The 21,434-nt window shown below is 32.2% G+C and overlaps 1 protein-coding gene across 1 annotated transcript in view; it reads right to left on the bottom strand.

Annotated features, from left to right (window-relative positions):
* Nucleotides 1-3,400: 3,400 nt before the first annotated feature.
* Nucleotides 3,401-21,434, bottom strand: part of LOC135842107 (heme transporter FLVCR2-like) — a 44,474-nt gene continuing 26,440 nt past the window's right edge. Inside the window, exons 2-8 of the mRNA XM_065359465.1 lie at nucleotides 13,721-14,197; nucleotides 7,571-7,798; nucleotides 7,348-7,486; nucleotides 7,035-7,240; nucleotides 6,860-6,963; nucleotides 6,639-6,749; nucleotides 3,401-4,163 (exon numbers count right to left, since the gene is read on the bottom strand). Coding sequence (XP_065215537.1) covers nucleotides 3,839-4,163; nucleotides 6,639-6,749; nucleotides 6,860-6,963; nucleotides 7,035-7,240; nucleotides 7,348-7,486; nucleotides 7,571-7,798; nucleotides 13,721-13,993 — 1,386 coding nt within the window. The 5' untranslated portion in view covers nucleotides 13,994-14,197 and the 3' untranslated portion in view covers nucleotides 3,401-3,838. The remainder of the gene's footprint in view (nucleotides 4,164-6,638; nucleotides 6,750-6,859; nucleotides 6,964-7,034; nucleotides 7,241-7,347; nucleotides 7,487-7,570; nucleotides 7,799-13,720; nucleotides 14,198-21,434) is intronic.

The following is a 21,434-nucleotide window of genomic DNA, read 5'->3' on the forward strand; positions in this document are numbered from 1 at the left end:
AAAAAATAAACAGGAAATATATAACATGCAAAAGAAAAATAACATTGAAAAAAATTGAGAAAAAGCACTAAGGAAAAAATAATGTGTTTAAATATCATTGAATAAGTTAGACTCTTTTAGAAAAATGAACAATTTCTGGCACAGATTTTCATCATCAGCTTTCAGATGAGCATATTTAAAGTCACTGCCTAATATATTTTCTACTTTTGATTTGTATAGTATGCATGAGTCCAGTATATGTTGAATGGTTACATCTGTATCACAAGTTGGGCATTTTTTCAGAGATTTTTCTGAGAAGAGTGAGCTGTGTGTAAATGTCAGGGCTTCAAACCCGTACCCGTACCCGTACCCAAATACCCGAATACCCGAATACCCGAACAAAAATCCAACAATTTCTGTACCCAAACCCGTACCCGTACCCGAAAAATGAAATGAGGAATACCCGAACCTGTACCAGTACCCGATAGAGACTATTCTGAACCCAAATACCCGAAAATACCTGATAGATCGGGTACAGTTCGGGTATTTCGCCTAAAATACCCGAACCCATACCTGTACCCGAACGTTTAAAATTTTCATACCCGTACCCGATACCCGTACCCGATTCTCTGAGAAATAAATCTGTACCCGTACCCGATACCCGTACCCGAAAACGTTCCGGTTTGAAGCCCTGGTAAATGTGGTGTGGCCTATGCGGATTCTAGCTAAAATTACTTCTTCTCTCCTGCTTAAGCGATATGAGGTGACTGGATTTGGTGGTATGATGTTTTTGTACGATTGAGTTTTTTCTTTGATAGCATTCAAGTTGGCAGAATCAATAATTTTTAATTATATAGATTGTTAAGACTTGCGTATCAATTGGCCTCTAAATTAGGAAATTCCAAATTGTATTTTGGAGCTCTCGTGTCTTCCAAACTATGAAAAATCTTATTAATTTTTGGAGCTTTCGTGACCTTTGAATTTACATAACTTCCAATTTGATTTTTGGAGCTTGCAGGGCCTCCAAATTATGAAATTTAAAATTTATTTTTGGAGCTTGCATTTCTTCCAAATTGAAAAATTTTGAATCATTTTTCAGACATCGCATTGCCTTTAGAATATGTATGATGAATTCAAATGAATTTTTGGAGCCGGTAGGGTCTCATATCACAAAATTTCAATTTGCATTTTGCAGTTTTGCGAAGCCAGACAAGCGGGCAAACGACATTGAGAGGCTCGATAGGCAGACAGACGACATCAGAATACTAGACAGGTAGGTCAATGACCTCGAGAGTTCAAACAGCCAGAAGACCTTGAGAGACCAAAAAGTCAGGTCGATGACCTACAGTGGACAGATCATCCTTGAGAAGCCGAGCAGATGGGTCAATGATCTTGAGAGGTCAAACACGCGGGTCAGTGACCTTATGATGCCGTGACAGGTAGACAGACGACCTTGGAAAGCGAGACAGGTACGTTTCAAACTTCCTCGAAAGGACAGACTACATCGGGGGAGTAGATAGGTAGGTCAGTGACCTTAAGAGGCCAGACACGCAGGTCAATGACCTTAAGAGTCAAAACAAACAGACAGACAAACAATCGGTTCATAATATACTGTTGTTTTTTTTTAATATTTCATTTTTCAAAAATTTAAAAATTTGGTCAAAAATTCCTCTTCAAACTCGTACCCCTGGTATTTCGTGGTAACCACCTCAAACGGTTGTAAGGGTATTTAATGAACCTCAACTCAAGTTTTAGGCCCTATAATCCATATTTTGGCCTTTCCAGAGTGATTCGAAGTTTTTTTCGAAAATTGGAAAACTCGCTGGAGGAATTATGGTTAAAAAAAATAGTAATTGCTCATTAGTGAGAATTGAAATTGAAAGAATTATTTACGTAGCTTGTCTTTGCTCGAGAAAATTTTCGTTTTATGAAAAGTGTTGAAAATCGCCCTTAAAATGGTTTTTTATTTTTTATTTTTCGCATTTTCAAAAATTTGTCAAGAATTCAAAAATGACTTGTTTAAATTGAAAGTGCCAGTTCAAAACATTCCCTGATTATTAGGTTCAGAGATCAGAGATGGTAATACAATTATTTTAGATGTTTCAATTTTTAAGAATTCTTTCAGGTTTTTTTCTTTCAATTTAGCGCCAATCTTGAGAATAATTTTCAAAATTCAATCTTTTTAGAAGGAAAAAATAAATAAGAAGTTTTATTGATTAAAAAAAAATATAGAAATAATCAAATATGTACCTACAAAATTTCAAAAAAATAAAAAAAATACACAGCATAGAAAAGTTGGGAAGAAGCAGCATTTTTGGGAGCATATTTTTTCAAATATTTCACGTTTTGAGAGTTTTTTTCAAATAAAAATTTTTTAGGCTGAAATATTTCAATTTTTATGAAGGATGAATAAATACAAATTTTAAAGTTCAATTAAAAAACTGTGGGATGCAGCACCTTCCTCAACCAACATCCTGTATGACAATTTCAGCGAAATTAGACATTTTCGATTATTTTTTTTCAGCTTCAAGCTTGTTGTGGGTACATTTTTCCAAGTTGAAAAATTATAAAAATAGGTAGATTAGGTACCTCTATTTTTTGACGTGCTGAGTCACTAAAGGTGATTGTAAGTCACACTGGAATTCTTATCGATGTTTTAAAAATTCTAATTCTTTAAAAATTTTCTAAAATCCATAATTTTTTTTAAAAATTTACAATTAAGCTATTTTTAGAGAAAAGGTCCAAAAATTGACCAACAAACTCAATTTTCACATACCTTACATACTTTTTTCAGGATATTAAAAAAAATAGGCATGTCTAATTTCGCTGAAATTTCAATATAATATAGAAATAGATATGATGTCTTATTCGAGATTTTTCGAGTTAATATTAGTCTAGACATGAATATTTTAGACGCATAAATTCGACTTGATGTTAATTAAATTGCCTAAACTTGGAACTCGAAGGCAGTATCTTATCTATTGAAAATTTTCAACGTATTTTCAATTTCTAAATTAGTGTATGTCGATGAAATTGCCTGCGTAAACTTGATTTTTTGAATAATTTTTTTTTCGAAAATAAGAAATACTTTTTATGACTCTTTTTTCGACTAATTTAAGATCGACTCTCTCAAACCAGGCACCAAATTTGGATTCACTGGACTGCAACTTTGTGCACTCTTCTTAATCTCTACACATTTCGATATTGAGACACATTATGTAATCACAATCACAGATTGATAAGAGAAGCAATAATGACGTCATTTTTTCGCTGCAAGGTTGTTTTGTTTTGCATCCATTCAACGTGTTATTCATTGTCAGTGATGTTTCATTTGTCGATTATGACTTGGAGGGAAATTTCGTTACATGCACTTTATTCATTTCGTGATTCATTTAATTACATATTTAAAGAAAAACAGCGATGGGAAAAAAATGTATCAATATTGTAAAAATTTTCCATGAAATTTGTAAACATAAAGAGGTATCTGGTAAACACTTATGAGAAATTATTTTTTAGAAATTTACCTACATCTAAATAGGTACCAAATCGCTAATAAAAGACGTACGAGGAGTACGTATAAACCATTAGTAGTAAAAAAATGAGAAAATCTAAATACACAAAACTCTGTTTCTTATAAAAATAAATTACTGTACAATACGAGTACATCAGAATTCAAAACTATTAGATTAAATCTAACGCTTGACATAAGCAAGTACCTATATACCTATTATGTATTACAAATATCACAAAAATAAAATAAAATTCTTAAAAAACGTATAAAAATTACACCTAGATGCTCGATCAACAGAGCGAATAAAATTTACAGCGTAAAAATAGGAACCAGTCGATTTAAAGTAAATTATGGTATCGTACTCGTAGTTTTCGTTTCTTCTTTACAATCGATGGCAATATCGTTATCATCAACATCGACATTTTGTCTTCTTAATTTCGACGGTACCAAAGCGTTAATCAAGGAACCTATTAGCAGTACACCAGCCATCGTTGAAGTGACATTAATATCAGAAAAATTCGCGTCCGTCATGTATCTGAATGCATTTGTGAATATTATTCCACAAACGTGTGATGCCAGAAGCAGGCACGAAGATGATATGCATTCGGAAACTGGATATGTGATTTCTATTCCCAGCTGTACAGCTACACAGTAGTAACCAATTTGAGAAAATCTGTGGGATGAAAAAGAGCAAAAAATTAGCATATCTTACTCGCACAATAGTCAATAGATCAAGAAATGGAAAATAAGTTAGTACTTAATGTTAACTTGAAAGTTTATGGGTCGAAATATCTTCATAATTTTACTTCAAACCATCTTCCCTCTTTTCCTCAAAAAACAGAGTTCAAAATTTTTTTGGTCAATTTTTGTACGTTTCCTCTAAATTTTTGAAATATCGCCGAAAACTCCAGTATGACTTGAATTCACATCTAGTCGACTCAGCACATCAAAAAAAAGGAGGCAAATCTGATTTTAGCTTTGCAATTTGATTGAACAAAATTTTGTTTAAATTGTAATTCTCCAAACTTTTCTAAAGGCTCCAATAAAACTGCTGAGAATGACTTGAAATCACTTTCAATCCATTTGGAATGTCAAAAATAGGGCTCATCAAATTCCGTCTTTCTAGCTTAATCGCGTAAAATTTCAATTTTTGTCACCCTAGTTCCAAAGTTTGATTTTTAAAAATTCTTAAAACCGAAAAAATTGAACTGCAGCACCTACAATTTTGACTGGTGGAATATTTTGTAGAATTTAGCTTCATTTGGACCAAACTTTTGGTGGTGGTGGAGGGAGGGAGGTGATTCACAGGAAATTGTTTGAGAAAAAAAACTGACACTTGATCGAACTAAGCGTCTCAAAATGAGTAAAAATACAAAACGTCATTATTCACTTGTTTTTTTTTATTTTTAATTTTTTCATTCTAATCAAAATTTGAGATCAATGTGCCCTTCAGAGATGTTGAGATCCTATTTTAAAAAATTGGCAATGTGATTTTTTCAAATTTTTAAATGTTAGGTTACAAGGGAACCTTTCAAGATGTGCGTCTTCAATTTGAATGGGACCTCTATCTTTAAACAGAACATAATTTGAAATCCCACAATTAAGATTTCAGTAGCCCAAATTAATTTTTCGATTTCTGACAAATTTTTAAAAATCCAAAATTGACTATTTTTGACCATTTATGCTTTTTTTTTAAATGTGCACATTTATTCAGTAAAAATGATGAAAATTAGTCCATGAATTAATTTCAACTCCCATCGAACCAATTCTCACCATTTCTTACCATTCTCGAGCCTCCAGCACAATTTTTAATTTTTCCAGAATTTTTGAAATTCTCCATTGGCTTAAATGTGGATGAACTCGTTGAACAGGTCGAGAATAGGTTACAATGGCTCGATTTTTAGTAACCGGAGAAATTTAAAATTTCGCTGGAGACTCCAGAATTGTTGAAAATGGTAAAATTTGGTTTGGAGGAGTTGATATACTTGTATTTGTTCCAAGACTAAATTTTATTATTTTTTCTGAATTAATTTACCAAGTAAGTAATATTAAAAAAAAAAAAAACAAATTGTTAAAAATCGCCAATTTTTGATTTTCAAAAACCCACCAAAAAAATCGAAAAATCGAAAAATCAAATTTGAATTGCTGAAATTTTGATTGAAGGGGAGGGGGAGGGGTTCAGACCATGCTCTAGCCAAAAATTCCGATTCCGTTTAAATCAGGGGTAGATTTCTCGAAAGGTCAGTTCATTTGGTCTTGAAAGTTCAGGGTTGAGCTCAGATTTTAATTACCCACCTATGCATTGATTTTGAACACTTTTTTCCATGTTATTTTGTAAACTCCTCTTCTCTGAGAGATTTGCTGTGAGTTCAACACGTTCAATGGTTAGAGCTTTCAAATTTGAGCAGTTTTACAAGAAATTCGAAATTTTTAAAAATTACTAGAACGACCATAACTCTTTGAAGGATTAGGATGGAACTGGGATGTTATTCTATTGGAATTTTGATTTTTGAGAGAATATAGAAGGACTTGACTTGATTTTTGGTTTGGAATCTGTTCGAAGCAGGGCTATTTTTAGCTTATTTTATTTTTAATAGGTACTTTTAGAAGTGAAATTATTTTTTTTAAAAGGCTTATTGCATCAAAAAATTATGCTACGGTCACATTGATTGAAATGTTTTCAAGAGAAATTTTTCGTCGTTCGCAAAAAATTTAGGAAAAATTAAAAAAATTATTTTTTCGTGTTCTTTTCTATTTTTTGAAAAAATCGCAGAAAGGAGAATTGGTTTGGAAGATTTTTTCGAACCAGAAATATCCACATATTGAATCCATTAGGTATCACTAAATATTTATATCACTTTTTTTTAGATTATTTTACTAGGTAGGTACATAATGTGTAATTTTTTTCTGTACTTCGTAGCTTGACTTCAATTTCAGTTCATTTCAAAAGAGATTTTTTCTCGTCTTTAAGCAGGTTTCAATTTAGTATGAAATCCAACTTGATTTTTTTATATTTTCTGTATTTTTTTCAAGCGAAGTTTTTCAATTTTTGTACACTTGGTAGTATGCAATTGTTAACTAACGTGAGGTAGATAACCTCTGATATCAATGATATCATAGGACATGGTATTTTTGGTAAGGTACTTACCCAATTAAAATACACGAAACGTAAACGAGGGCCAAGCTACCCGATCGAAGTGTGAAAATGAACGAGATCATGGAAACGATAGCCATGAAGTAAATTCCCAAAGTTGTTTCTCTGTGAAAAACAAACAATATAACAATTAACAAGTTAATATTGCGACTAATCAGGTAGGTAAATCAAATTTTTTTTTGCAAATCAAACAAATCATAAGTTTGTCAACTTACTTGTACTTATGGCTTCTGTCTAAGTAATATCCTGCCGTAACTGACCCAACGATACCACTGAGCATGATGAGGAATCCGAGACTACCCACGTGGTACTCTTGGCCCTATTAAAAAATCATAATTTTTAATTAAATGGAACAATTTTGAATTAAAATGCAGTTTCACAGCCACTCACCGGAAAATAAATCAAGAATCTCGAATTGAACAATGTCATGAACGTATTGAAAGCGCCGTTATTTATTCCATATGCAATCATCATTAAAATGAATCCTTTTTTTCGGAACAGGATCCTTAGATCGTTGATGATGTTACTTTGTTCGCTAGCTTTTTGTTGCATGGCGTCAGCAGCACTTGGTGGAGTCTTAGGTCGTTCTTTAAAGTCTGTAATGAGTTAAATAGGTGTAATGTATAGGCACACGTGAAGTAGATAAAAATATAAACGCTTCGAGAGTTGTATTAAGATAAGTAATTCTGTTATCTATACTCACATACTAATACTGATAACATAATGAGAGATGCAGTTCCAGCTATGATAGCGTTGAGTAAAATTAATCTACTACGAATACGAGGGATTGTAGTATTCTCTACTAATAACGCCGGAAGATAGAATCCCACAGCAGATCCAAACTATAAATAAAAATGAAAACATATTATAATGTTCGTAAGGTGTTCATCCTCAAACCTTCATCTTGACAAAATATAAATAAGTACCTGATCACCAAAAACAGCCAAGGAACAAGCAAAAGACACCTCATTAGGACCGAACCATACACCGGTCACTCTGGCAGCCAGACCAAAGGCTAATACTTGAGATACAGCTCCAACCGATTGACCAAATAATGCGAAAGCAAATCTATCCTGGGCAAATGATGCGTATAGCTTGATCCATGATCCTAGACATAGACCAGCGCTCGTCAGCACCATGCTTTTTCTGATACCCTGTGGGAAAAGATGAATAGGTAATTAAAATTGACAATGAAGAAAAATTTTTCATAATCTGTAATCTGGCTATTTGCTGATACCAATTAAAGGTCGTGATTTTGTTTTATTACATAATTTACTCGGTATAAGTATCTATAATTAACTTATAAAATGTAGCCAAGTATCCAATTGAGCGTTCTTACAACGAGTCATTTGTAAATGAGCATATCAAAAGGTTATCAATGAGACGTCGAATAATAAATGTCTCGTATACTTGGAAAAAGTGATACGATGCATGGTTAAAACACCTGTCGTTTTATTCAGCAAAATTGGTATTTTTTTTCATTCAGTCAACAAATAACAAATTTTTGGTTGCACCTCCTTCCCCCCTAAAAAATTTTAATACTTGATTTTTTTTTTGGTTGAAAAATCCACTCGTACTAAGTTCAAAGTATAAAATGATGTAACTTCCGTATTATAGGTACCTATACACATTTGAAATTTGTTCTATATTTTTTTTTATCGATGATGAATAATTTCATCGCATTATTTAAAATACCTACACAGCGTATCTAATTAGAAAATTTGCGTTTTTGTACAAACGTGTATAGGTATGTATACCTAAGTCACGTGATTATTTCTAGGTAAGTATGGATTAAAATGAATGCCAAAATTAACTAATTGATGTAAGTTAATCTATATTATTTTAATTTTTTAGAGACAATTTAATCAATTCCTGCACTATGAACAGTCCGCATTTCCGTTGATAAAAATTCGCGTCCGCGTAGATCAAAAGAAAATAATTCTTAATGAGCGGGTTTGTTTTGAACTTCAGGTGCCAAAAAGTTGAGAGGGTTATTGATGAACCTTTTCATTCATTGTATAGTTTTGGCTGACTCTTGATATTTTTTTTCCTTCAAGGTTGCTTATACTAATTTATCTAATATTATGACGGACGATTGATAAATAGGATTCACCTGATCAAAAATTTAAATGATGAAATTTTGATTCGATTTTTTGAATGAAAATGTAGCAGAAAACGTTTGAATCAAATTTGAAAATGTTTCTTAAAACGAATCATAGTTTTTCCCCCTCATCGTGAATCGTGAATATAATATGCACATTTTGAATTTGTTTTGGCTTGGTGGAAGAAATGAACAGTTTTTTCCCAAGGGATGAAACCATGATACAAAGACGTTGAAAAAATAACCAAGTAGATAGGTAGCAATTGTGCTCCTGATGATCATCTCCCTCCTCGTTTTATTATTCCCTTCAATCTGGCCATAAATTGAATGTACATATTATAATGTTCTTGAAATTCAACCTTTCCGCTCTACAATGATTTTTTTGCGGAAGGGGAAAGAGAGTTGATCAACTCCAATTGAGGAGAAAGTCAGAGAAAAGATGCCCACAAATCATAAATAAACTTATATTGGCTTTACAAAATTTTTAGAAATTTGGAAAAATCATAAATTTAGAGTTTAATTTTCAAAAGCTATACCCATCTGACGAAATATCTGCTTGATTTTATGAACAAAAAATAGATAGGTACCTACCTTGGTGCCTGTTTTGATTTTTTTAAAACAACTAACGAATGACAGAAACTTGACAAGGAAACTTTTTGAACTGCATGGCACCCCCTTCCCCCTTGAAACGAAACCAACTAAAGAGAAAGAGCATCTTTCAAATGTTCCAAAACCTCAATATGTAACCAAGATTTTATGACCTAGAGTTTATTTTTGGATTTTTGAGTTTTTTAACGAATTTTTGAACATTTAGAAAATTTAAAAAAGCTGTTTCTTATGGTGATTTTTAAACTTTTTCCTGAAATGAAAATATTCTAACGCAATAAGCGAACCAATGTGAATAATTTTGGGCCATTCTGAAGCGTTCATAGACTTTTCAGTATTTTTTACAGAAATTTCAGATCACTCTGAAGGGTCACAAATGAACTTTGGAACCGATAACTTTGGCAGGTGCTTATTGGGCGCCTACTGGAAAGTTTTAGTCGGTCACCTTCCCGAAAAAGTGAAAAAAATCATGTAAATTTTCCAAGAAGATTTGAACTGTCTTGTGAGTTGAGTTGAATTGAAGAAATTATTCGTATTGGTTCATTTTTCTCAAAAAAATATTTTTATATACATATATATTATGAAAAATGTTGAAAATCATTTTTAAATATTTTCAATTTATCAATTTTTCAAAATTTTCCAAATATTCAAAAATCAACTTTAGCGCCTGAAATTTTGGTCAAGGGTCGTGTTCATTTTCAACTAGCTTGGTTTCGTTCAAATCAGAGAATGCAGGTTCAAAAGGTTCTCTTGCGAGTTGAAAATTTGTAAAAAAATAATAGATAATAATAATAGGTAGGTAATGATAATTATTCCTAAGTCAGAAACTCAAAATTTTTAAAAAGATAGCATTTAAAATTTTAAAAAATCACTAACGTTTCAAATGTGACCATTTTTTGGAAAATTCATTTTCAGAAGCTATTCATATTTGACCCCCCCCCCCTTCCTCCTCTTCCCCTCACAACCAGTAATATTTCGAATTTGAGCTAAATAGGTATGGGTATGTAAGCTTGTACTTGAAGCTAAATCGAAAGTGCATGAAAAAATACATCACCAGCCAGAAACAGTGTAAACTAATTTCAATACGCTAGGGAGTCGACTGTAAGTACATTTCAAGTCGTTTCGGAGCATCCAGCGACTTTTTGGAAATTACTGGAGCCCCCAGCAGATATTTCAATGCTTGAAATTTCCATAAAAATTTACCAAACAGAGTTGGAAATCCAAAATTGACTGTGTACTCCAATTTCAATACGCTATATCAAGTCGACTGCAGGTTGGTTCAAGTCATTTTGGAGCCTCAGGTATCCTTTTGAAAATCACTAGAGCCTCCAACAGATTTTAGAAACTTAAAATTTCATTAAAGGAAGTTGGAAAGCAAAAATTCACTCTATAAACTAATTTCAGTACCTATGCTATGAAGTTGACTACCGGTAGATTTCAAGACGTTTTGAAGCCTCCAGCGACTTTTTGGAAATTACAGGAGCCTCCGGCAGATATTTCAATGCTTGAAATTTCCATAAAATTTCACCAAACAGAGACACCTTATTTTTGACATTATTCTGAGGTGAATCGCAGGCAGTTTCAATCCGTTTTAGAGTGTACAACAGATTTTTAGAAACTTATGTTTTTCAAAAAATGCCACAAAATCTATTCCTTTTTATGAAATTTTGCAGAAATTACACTTTTCAAAAATTTACTGGAGGCTCCCGTAATTTACGAAAACTCGCTGAAGGCTCCAAAACGACTTGAAATGTACTTACAGTCGACTCCCTAGCGTATTGAAATTAGTTTACAGAATAAATTTTAGCTTTCCAACTGTTTTTAATGAAATTTTGTGGAAATTTCAAGTTTCAAAAATCTACTGGAGGCTCCAAGAATTTTCAAAAAGTCGCTGGTGGCCACAAAATGACTCAAACCTACCAGCAGTTGACTTAAAAGCGTGTTTAAATTAGATTGCAGCGTGAATTTCCACATTCCAACTTCATTTGATGAAATTTTGTGGAAATTTAAAGTTTCAAAAATCTACTGGAGGCTCCAGAACTGCTCAAAGCGGTTTGAAATTGTTTCCAATCGATTTGGCAGGTCGAAAATGAGGTATGTCCCAAATTTCAGCTTTATAGCTCAATTTGGTAAAATTTTGTTTTTTGTTCTCATTTTTGGCCTCAATTTGATTTTCAAAAATTCACCAAAAATCGAAAAATATATTTCAACTGAACTGGCCATCCTTATAAGAAATTTGACGTAGAATAATTTTAGTGCAATCACTTTTTTCCCTCCGACCCTTCATTTCGGCGATATAGCCAAAACACGTAGATTGACAAAGGTTAATGACCTTTTGCGGGGGTTGCAGACAAGTTGCAGAGTGCAACTTTGGTCAAAATATTTTCGAGTCTACCGTGAATCGAGTTCACGTTTTAAAACGCCGATTTTCATTTTTAAAACAATTTTCATAAAATTGACAACTTTACCCCCTCCTCAGTAAGGGTGAAATCGCCATTTTGGGAAAAGCTGGACTGATCATGCTGATAGGAAATTTAGCGTAGAACAATTTTTGTTCGAACATTTTTCCTCTCGGACCCTTCATTTTGGCGATACAGCTGAAAACCCTGTATCGGCAAAGGTTAATGACCTCTTGCGGGGGTAGCACTCAAGTTGCGGGGTGCAACTTTTGATGGGTTGTTTTAGAGACCAATCTGAACAAATAATGTGAAGTTCAGCTTGCCCCCAATTTTTTCGAGGTTCGACTAAAAATTTTGCTAAAATGACTGTACTTACTATTAGGTGAATTTTTGATATTTTTTTTCATTTTGATTATCAAAAATTTACCAGAAACCAAAAAATCCACTTCAGCACCTGAAATTTCTGGATGGTGATGTGATATATTTAAGCCCTTTTTGGAGCCTCCGCCCATATTTGGAAACTTCGGGGGTTTTCAGATTTTCAAATAAAACATGTAATAAATGCGAGAACCTAAATTTAATTTGGGCGGTTTTTATGGTTTGTTTTTTTTTGTTGTTTTTTTTTTTTTTTTTTGAAAATCTAGACCTTTCAAAATACAACTAAAGGCTCCAGAAAGGACATAAACCCACCTTCAATCGACTAATCATTGTTATAATTAGGGTATACAAAAAATTTCAACTTCTCAACTCCATTGGGGTGAAATTTTATGAAAATCTCAACTTTCAAAAATCTGCTCGAGGCTCCAGAATTACTCGAAATGGTTCTAGAAATCACTTTCAATCATATAGAGCGTCGAAAATGAGGTAACATATCAAATTTCAGCTTTCTAGACCATTTCGAGATTTTTTTCATGTTAGCTAAAAAATCTAAAAATTTTCAAAAATTGAAAAATGCACTTCAGTTCCTGAAATTTTGGTTGATGAAGTATTTTTGCATGCTCTAGTCAATTTAGCATCGTCCAGATCGAAATTTTTTCATACCTCGCTTATTTGTATACCTACTTCTTCTACTTACACCAACAATGGCACATTCAACTAAAACGTGATAATGATTCATTTTTATCAACTCTTACAAACTCTTCAAAATTTTTAACAGAACTTTCATTGTTTGTAATCAAAACAACGCTCGTCTTTGTCAATATCTGAAACATTACTTTAGTGTATGACCCAATCTATTCGAATACCTTGTCTTTAGGCACCTAGCAAACAGGAAATTGTGTATTTTTGGACCCGTCTGAAAGGGAATCTCAATCTCATTCACTAAGTTCATTAAAAAAGGTACCTACCTACTTAGTTTTGTTCCTACTTTTGTTCTAGAAGAATAAATAGCTAACTATACTTACATCACCCTTTAATCAATAAAATGATTCTCAGAATTCACGCAAATGTATAAGTAATTATACGTTTGAGTACGTAGATATCTCTTACTCGAGACAGGAATTCTGATTATTTACATAGGTACCTATCTCTTGCACGATGTACCTACGATTCGCAGATTTTCAATATTTAATCTACATATTTCACATTATACCTATTATTTGTCATTTATGAAAATTTCATAATCAATTTATCGACAGTTATTTAATAGTTTTGAAGAGATATAATTATATTAAACCACTTTATCTTTTCTATGTATAATTACGTTGTTCTTTCTTTTTGCGTATAGGTATGTAATATCACTTTCTTATTCACCTATATTACGCGTTATTACCGTCGAAATTCGTAATGAGAATGGTCACTGTGTTAAATGTAGCCTATCGTTTATTTTTATTTTATCTATGTACTCAATTTTTTTTTTTTTTTGGTAAGCATCACGCGATGAATTGAAAGAAACATCTAATTGCCAAATTGGTTTTTTATGAATTACTAAAATATGTACCTACGATAAAAAAAATCAAAAATGTACTCACTATTTTTTCCAATAGCCATAAAGCTGGAAACACCAAAGGTAGATAGGCCACCATGTAAACGGTCATCGTCCAATCAACGGCGCTGGGTTCGATATCATAGTATTTTACTACGACGTTGTTAATTATCACGTATTGACCCCATTGGAACGAATTCGAGAACGTATACAGGATGAAAATGCTCAAAATTAGCCATCTAATCTTGTACAATTTGTACTCGGCGATGAAAGTCTTCGCTTCGCATTTGGTCGCTGGTGCATTTTTCATATCAGTCATCGTGATGATTGGTGCAACTATTCAAATATGACGAGTTATGCGGTACAATTGTAGGTAGGTAGGTAAATACACGACGATCGAATCGGTATGGTAGTTGCGTAGGTAATAAAATTCGAATTTAACGAGCTGATTGAATATTCGTCGTACTGCTTGTGTTGATCCCAATATACGTTAAATACTCATTACATTATTTCGTGGTAGAATCTGAAAAATTAAAACTCGATTAGTATATTATCAACGTGTTAATACGATTAAGCTTTTCAGAGGGGTATTAAAATGCGAAATAATGTCGCTCAAGTTGTACCTACGAGTACTTATCGAAAAGAATGCAACTTATTTTTGTAGGTACCTATGTATATAGGGTACTCGTAAATTATATTACCTATGAAATGTGAGAAATTAATATTGTAGGGTTTTCGAACTTTTTCCAAATACCTGTTTGGCAATTTATGGATATTTTTTGATCGAATTCGGTTAGATTAAGTAAAAAGCAAGGTTGGTTCAAAAATATTTATTTTGAGTACTCCTAAAAACATGACAGTTCAGTAACTAAAAGAAAATCTCCTGTTAGAACTCGACATTGTTAAAAAATTTGAACTTGTACAAGTAATTCATTGTCATTTCAGAAGAACCTGTCGAGATTGATTACATTAAATGTGTAAGTACTCGTACCTACTTAGTAGATAACATCAAATTTTCAACCAGGTTTAAATCTGATTCGAACATTAGATAGGTAGTTAATATTATAATGATGTAATTGTTGTTTGATTTAAAAAAAGTGTAGCAACCATCTCAAAAGGATTAATATTCTCATTGTTTTGGACTCGTATGTGTTTTTTAAACATTGTTTTCGAGTAGTGTTTTTTACAAATCGTACTTACAGGTGATAAAAAATACGTCAGTGTCATGATTTTTATCGAAGTGATTAGATTTTGAGGATAGGTAGGTAAATTCCCCCTCCCCATTGCGTATCAGGATGGCTTATTGAAACTACTTCAATAAAATCCTAATTTTTTTTAGATTTTTTTTTAGAATTGAAACTTTTTGACATGAAAATGTTTTTTTGCTGGATGTCCAAAATTTTATATGTATCACCTACTTTTTTACAAAGCTATTAAACTTCTTTTCAGTTTTTAACATTTTTTCATTAGGAGTTTTTAAATACCATCTTCATCTTCAATATTGCCCATTTTTTTGCAAGGATTTTTTTCATTTTCTTGAAAATATTTTCTGTTTTTTTCAAGTTTTGAAAATCAGTGTTTCATATATTGTTCAATTGGGTATTTCAATTTTTAATGTTATGATTATGAATCTTTCACACTTTTTTTTTTATTGTAGCTCACTTTTCAACTTTTTAGATTTTTTTGCTCGAGCTTTTCATGATATTTTTTTCAAAATTTTATGTTTTATTTTATTTAATTTTTTTTTGAGAATTATTGTAAATTCGCAGACGTTCGTTTTAGTTAATTTGGATTCGTTTAAATTTTTTTTCATACATTTTTTCATTCTATTTTAGTTGTGAAATTTTTTGCTCGAGTTTTTATCGTCATCTTTTTTGGAAAATTTCTTCTTTTTGGTGATTGAACTTTTGAAAATTCTTTTCCCAACATCTTTTAGAAAATTCTCTATTTTTGATTGCTTTCAATTTTGTTTTGGAATTCTTTTCAAATATTAGCCCAGTTTTTCAGTTTCTTTGATGGCTCTTCATGTTCTCGAATTTTAACAATATCAAGTATTTTTTTCGACTTATTTTTTTAGTTTTTCAAACATTTCTTGTTATCTTTGAGACTGACTTTCCAAGTTCTATTTTTTTTAAATTTTGTTTCTGTTGCCTCTTTCAAAAAACATTTGTATTATTTTCGCTCTTTTTTCATCATACATAGACTACTTTTTTGATGACTCATTTCATTCAAAAGCAAATCCTCCAAGTTTCTGAATTTTTTATTTATCCTCACGTCGTCTTTTTTTTTTAATTTTTCATTTAAAGTTTTTTTTTGATTTTTTCCACTATTTTCCTATTTAAGTATTTTTTTATTTTTTCACCTGTTTTTTCATTTTTGTTTTTTAAAGTGTTATTTTTCGAGCTTTTTCATTATTTTTTTTTTGTAGTTTGGGTACAACCTTTCAATTTTTCTGTTTTTCAACATTTTTTTCAGCAAACTGTCTACAGTTCTTAAGTCTGAAAAATTTATCATCTGTAGAGTCTAAATTTTCTTCACTACTTGTGTCAATCATTCCCTCAATTTCTTGGAATTGACGTTTCTTAATTTACGTAGGTAGGTACCTATTCTTTTTTTTGTATGAGTTTTCAATGTCTTTATTCAATATCTGATTTCTTTCATTTTTAAGAATTATCTTCAATAATACCGCAGGCAATGAACATATTTTTTCATTCTTTCAATTTTTCAGTTTTTTTTTCAAAAATTAACTTTCAAGTCTTCTTTAAATTATTGGATTTTTGCGAAATCATTTTGGTTTAGTTTTGTTTGGTTGACTTGTCGTGTTCTTGTTTTTACTCGGTTTTCCTTTCAATTCTTGACATTTCCTGAGTTCGTTTTGAATTTTTTTTTTTTTGGAGCAAAGTGAACGAATGCGAATGATTTCTTCAATTCTACTCCCTACATCCACAACTACTAGTTTTGGCCCATTCTGGAGCCTCCAGCAATTTTTTTTAATGAGAGGGTGTTTCGAAAATATGTTGTCTTGTGTGTCTACTTGAAAACAAACGCAATTTGACTTTTTTTTGGAGCCTCTAGCGAGTTTTCAAATTTCTCCAGGAATTTAAAATTGCTCTTGGAAGGTCCAAAATGTCTTAAAAACGGTTGTTTTCAAGTCGGGTGGTTATTTTTGAGTTTGTTTTTAACGTTTCCACAAAAATTTGAAGTTTTTGGAGGAACTGGAAAAATCGCTAGAGACTCCAGAAGTGGACCAAAATTAATATTTACGAGTATGATGTCTGCTTGTTGATACATGGGAGTTGAATTGAAGAAATTGAGTATATACATAGGCTCACATTAGGTACCTAAATAAAAGATTTCCTCTTTGAAACTGGTTTTTTTTTTCAATTCAAAAATAATTCGCCAAAATAATGAACTTCACTTAGGACCTGAAATTTCAGTTGCAGAGGTTTTATGACATGTGTCTCGTATGAACCATATTTTTTGGAAGGGGGTGGGAACGTGAAAAATCCATTTTTGGAGATATCTTACCCCTTCCCTTCTCGTTGAATTCCCACATTTAAAAAAAGTTCAACAATTAAGCTTTTTTAAAGGGTAGGTATAAAACATAAAAAAAGTTGTGTAAAATATCACTTGGACTAGTTTTGGTACCTACATAGGTTACTCATTATTTGTTATCGTCGAATATCTACGTATTTTGTATGTACCTATTAATTGAATAAAAATTAACTGTGTCATTGCACAAACCTTTTTGTCAAAAAAAAAAAAACAGGAAACACATTTGAAATAATTTGAATGGTTTAGAAAGGAATTTTTAACCATTCAACCACATTTCCAGCTTCACCACCGATTTAAACCAATAGCCCGACTAACAAAACCACCTATCAGTCGTCTTACAGAATTTCAATTTAATGAACCATATTTCGAACTTATGACCCTGCAGAATTCAAATTATTTCTATATTCAACGTGTAGTACCATTTGCGATATATAATTGGTGTACGTCTAGGTAGTAATATTTTCTGGAAATTAAATGTAATTAAAATTAGGTACCTATTTTTTTTTTTTTTTTTTTTTTTTTTTTAATTTATCAAACGATATCTTTTTTGTCCTGTTTTTTAAACGCAGGTTTCTGATTTTGTTAAAATAAATTTGTATTTATTGAATACGAACCCCTTTTCTAATATGAAGATAAATATTTTTTATTTCAATTATTAAAGTGGATCGTTACCATTGTCGATTTTTTTCATCCATACTTCACAACAAAATGTCCATTTCTTAACAATTATCGAGAAAAAAAAATATGTATTGTATCTGCCGATATTTAGCTGTACGTACACGGTTTAAAAGTATATGTAGGTAACGCTAGGTACTTTTCCCATTCGAAAATAGGATGAATTCGTCGCGAGTATACTTAGTTTGCCTTCCTGGAGAAGCATTTTTTCCCTTTAGATTCCATAAATTCCTCGGTATGCGGTTCGTCATTTAATTCAAGTTCTTTAAGCACTTTATATACTCCTATCACGATCGTTATGGAATTTTTATTTAGGTATCGTTAAAAAAAAAAAAATTCATTCGCTTTACAGAATTTTTCAACTATGCCAAAATGTTAGAAGATATCAATCGATTATTTGCAATCTCGAATTACGAATTGACAAAAAAATAATAATACGTACTAAATGCACCAATTACTTACTAACCTAGTTACTGTAATTTATATTCGAATTATCTGTGAGCTAATTTTCCTGCAAAGATGTAGGTATCTCTATATACCTACATTGAAATTTCGTGCAATTGTAATCCTCACAAGTTTAATTTCTAACAACGATGATTGACATTCTTATAGTATGTCAGTTTTGTAAATCAATACAGGAGGATCGGGGTTTACACTGTATGAATAAGATTTATGAGTGTGTAGTCCCCCAAATCGTATGTAATTTGATACTGGATGACTGCAGCGAGTATATTTCGAGAAACATTCGCAAAATACGGTGGGAGGCGATTAATTTTGTCTTAGCGAGCTTCGAAATGTTTTCTCATTTTTTCCAAATGCAAATACGTAAAATAAAACATTTGTATTTTGTAGGTATATCGATTTATTTTCGAACAAAAATCTAAATTATTTTCTTCTGGGTTCTCCTCCTATTTAAATAAATAGGTAAGTAAGTATTTTGTCGAAGACAATGTAGGTACTATTTACCTACTCGTACCAAAATTTTGAATTTCTCAAAATCATTTACATAAAATAGGTACCTAGTCTGCAAATGCCAGTGTCAAATACATACCTTCATCAATTCCTAACCTTATCTAATACTCGTTTTTCGCGAAATTAACACTCCTAAAATTTACTCCCACAAGTACACAATTATATTAAATACATAATTTGAAAATCATTTTGTAGAGGGCTCCGAAGCCTTCAAACCTTCATAACATGGGTTAGTATTTTATATCGACCTATGTATAAGTATATGGACTAGATATGAAATACTAGCCTTTTTCTGGTGGGTTGATTATTAATGTTTGACATTCCTTCACGCATTCATATCACTATATACGCGTTTGTCTTTTATGACCTATTTGCATGATGATTTCATCCTACAGTGTACTTGGTGGGTATTTTTTGGGTTTTCTATCTTCGTTCTAATTTTTTAAATTTCAGCTTTTTTTTGATAATAATTTATAAACAGGTGATTTAAGAATGAATATCTGATTGGAAAATTGCAGAAAGGGCTGGGAGACAAAAAATCAAGAGTAAAGTGTGTAGTAAGTCGTTAATTATTCATAATCCGCGGTATCAATTTTGATAAGATATAAGCTAGGTGAGTACTGAAATACACGCCTGAGATAAAAATGTACGTAAAACCACAGCATGATAATTGAACAATGTTGTCAATTTGAAACCGTCTGGCTCACACTTTTACTTTGTTCCAGTGAAGCTAGATTCCTCCTCATTTTGATTTTAAAATAAAAAGAAACTGAAAAGTTGAGGAAAAAGCTACAAAAAAAAGGTAAGATAACTGATTTGTAAATTTTCAACCGCTCAGTAGACTCCCAAAAGTGCAGGCTATTTTCCCAAAAACAGGTTAGGTAGGAGCTAAAACGAAAAAACATGGAGTTTTTCGGAAATGTCCTCTCTTTGAGGACCCATTTCTTCCCCTTAGGGACACCTTCGGAGCTAAAACTTTCTCTAACAAGGGAACCTCTTGAGATGTCCGCCTCCGATTTGAACGGGACCACGATTTTTGGAAATAGCATGTTCTAGAACCCCCAAAAACAAATTTTCAGCAGCCCAAGTTCATTTTTCGATTTTTGGCGAATTTTTAAAATTCCAAAATTGACTATTTTGGTGATTTATGCTTTTTTTTAAAAAAGTACGTACTTGATCAATAAAAATGTTCAAAATAAATCCTAAAACTGATATTAACCCCCCCAAATCCAAATTTCGCCATTTCCAGCCATTCTGGAGCCTCCAGTGCAATTTTTCAATTTCTCCAGAATTTTCAATTTGCTCCAGAAGGCGTGAATATGAAGTTGGGCAGCTAAAAATCGAGTTGTATGTTATACTCGACCTGTTTAACGAATTTATCCACATTTGAGCCGATTCTGGAGCGGACACCTCAAGAGTGGTTTTTTGACCAGCTTTTTTTCAAAATAAAAATATTCAAAAATCAAAAATTTCTCGTTTGCGAGAAAATTTTCGAAATTTGCGCGAATCGCAGTACTTTGTCATGAACTAATCCCACGAGGACAAATTTCGCCATTTCCAGCCATTCTGGAGGCTCCAGCGCGATTTTTCAATTTCTCCAGAATCTTCAATTTACTCCAGAAGACGTAAATATGAAGTTGGGCAGCTAAAAATCGAGTTGTGTGTTATACTCGAACTGTTTAACGAATTTATTCACATTTGAACCGATTCTGGAACGGACATCTCAAGAGTGGTTTTTTGACCAGCTTTTTTCATAATAAAAATATCCAAAAATTAAAGGGAGGCCCAAGAAAGGCTGGAAATGGCGAAATTCGCTCTCGTGTGGTTAATTAAAGACGAAATACAGCGACTCGCGCAAATTTCAAAAATTTTCTCACAAACGGGAAATTTTTGATATTTGAATATTTTTATTTTGAATAAAAGCCTGGTCAAAAAACCACTCTTGAGGTGTCCGCTCCAGAATCGGCTCAAATGTGGATAAATTCGTTAAACATGTCGAGTATAACTCACAACTCGATTTTTAGCTGCCCAACTTCATATTCACGCCTTCTGGAGTGAATTGAAGATTCTGGAGAAATTGAAAAATCATCGCGCTGGAGCCTCCAGAATGGCTGGAAATGGCGAAATTTGCCCTCGTGGGATTAGTTCATGATAAAATACTGCGATTCGCGCAAATTTCGAAAATTTTCTCGCAAAAGAGAAATTTTTGATTTTTGAATATTTTTATTTTGAATAAAACCCTGGTCAAAAAACCACTCTTGAGATGTCCGCTCCAGAATCGGCTCAAATGTGGATAAATTCGTTAAACATGTCGAGTATAACTCACAGCTCGATTTTTAGCTGCCCAACTTCATATTCACGTCTTCTGGAGCAAATTGAAAATTCTGGAGAAATTGAAAAATCACGCTGGAGCCTCCAGAATAGCTGGAAATGGCGTAATTCGCCCTCGTGGGCTTAGTTTATAACAAAATACTGCAATTCGCGCAAATTTCAAAAATTTTCTCGCAAACGAAAAATTTTTGATTTTTGAATATTTTTATTTTGAAAAAAAGCTGGTC

Source organism: Planococcus citri, chromosome 3, assembly GCF_950023065.1.
Source record: "Planococcus citri chromosome 3, ihPlaCitr1.1, whole genome shotgun sequence".
Taxonomy (NCBI): Eukaryota; Metazoa; Arthropoda; class Insecta; order Hemiptera; family Pseudococcidae; genus Planococcus; species Planococcus citri.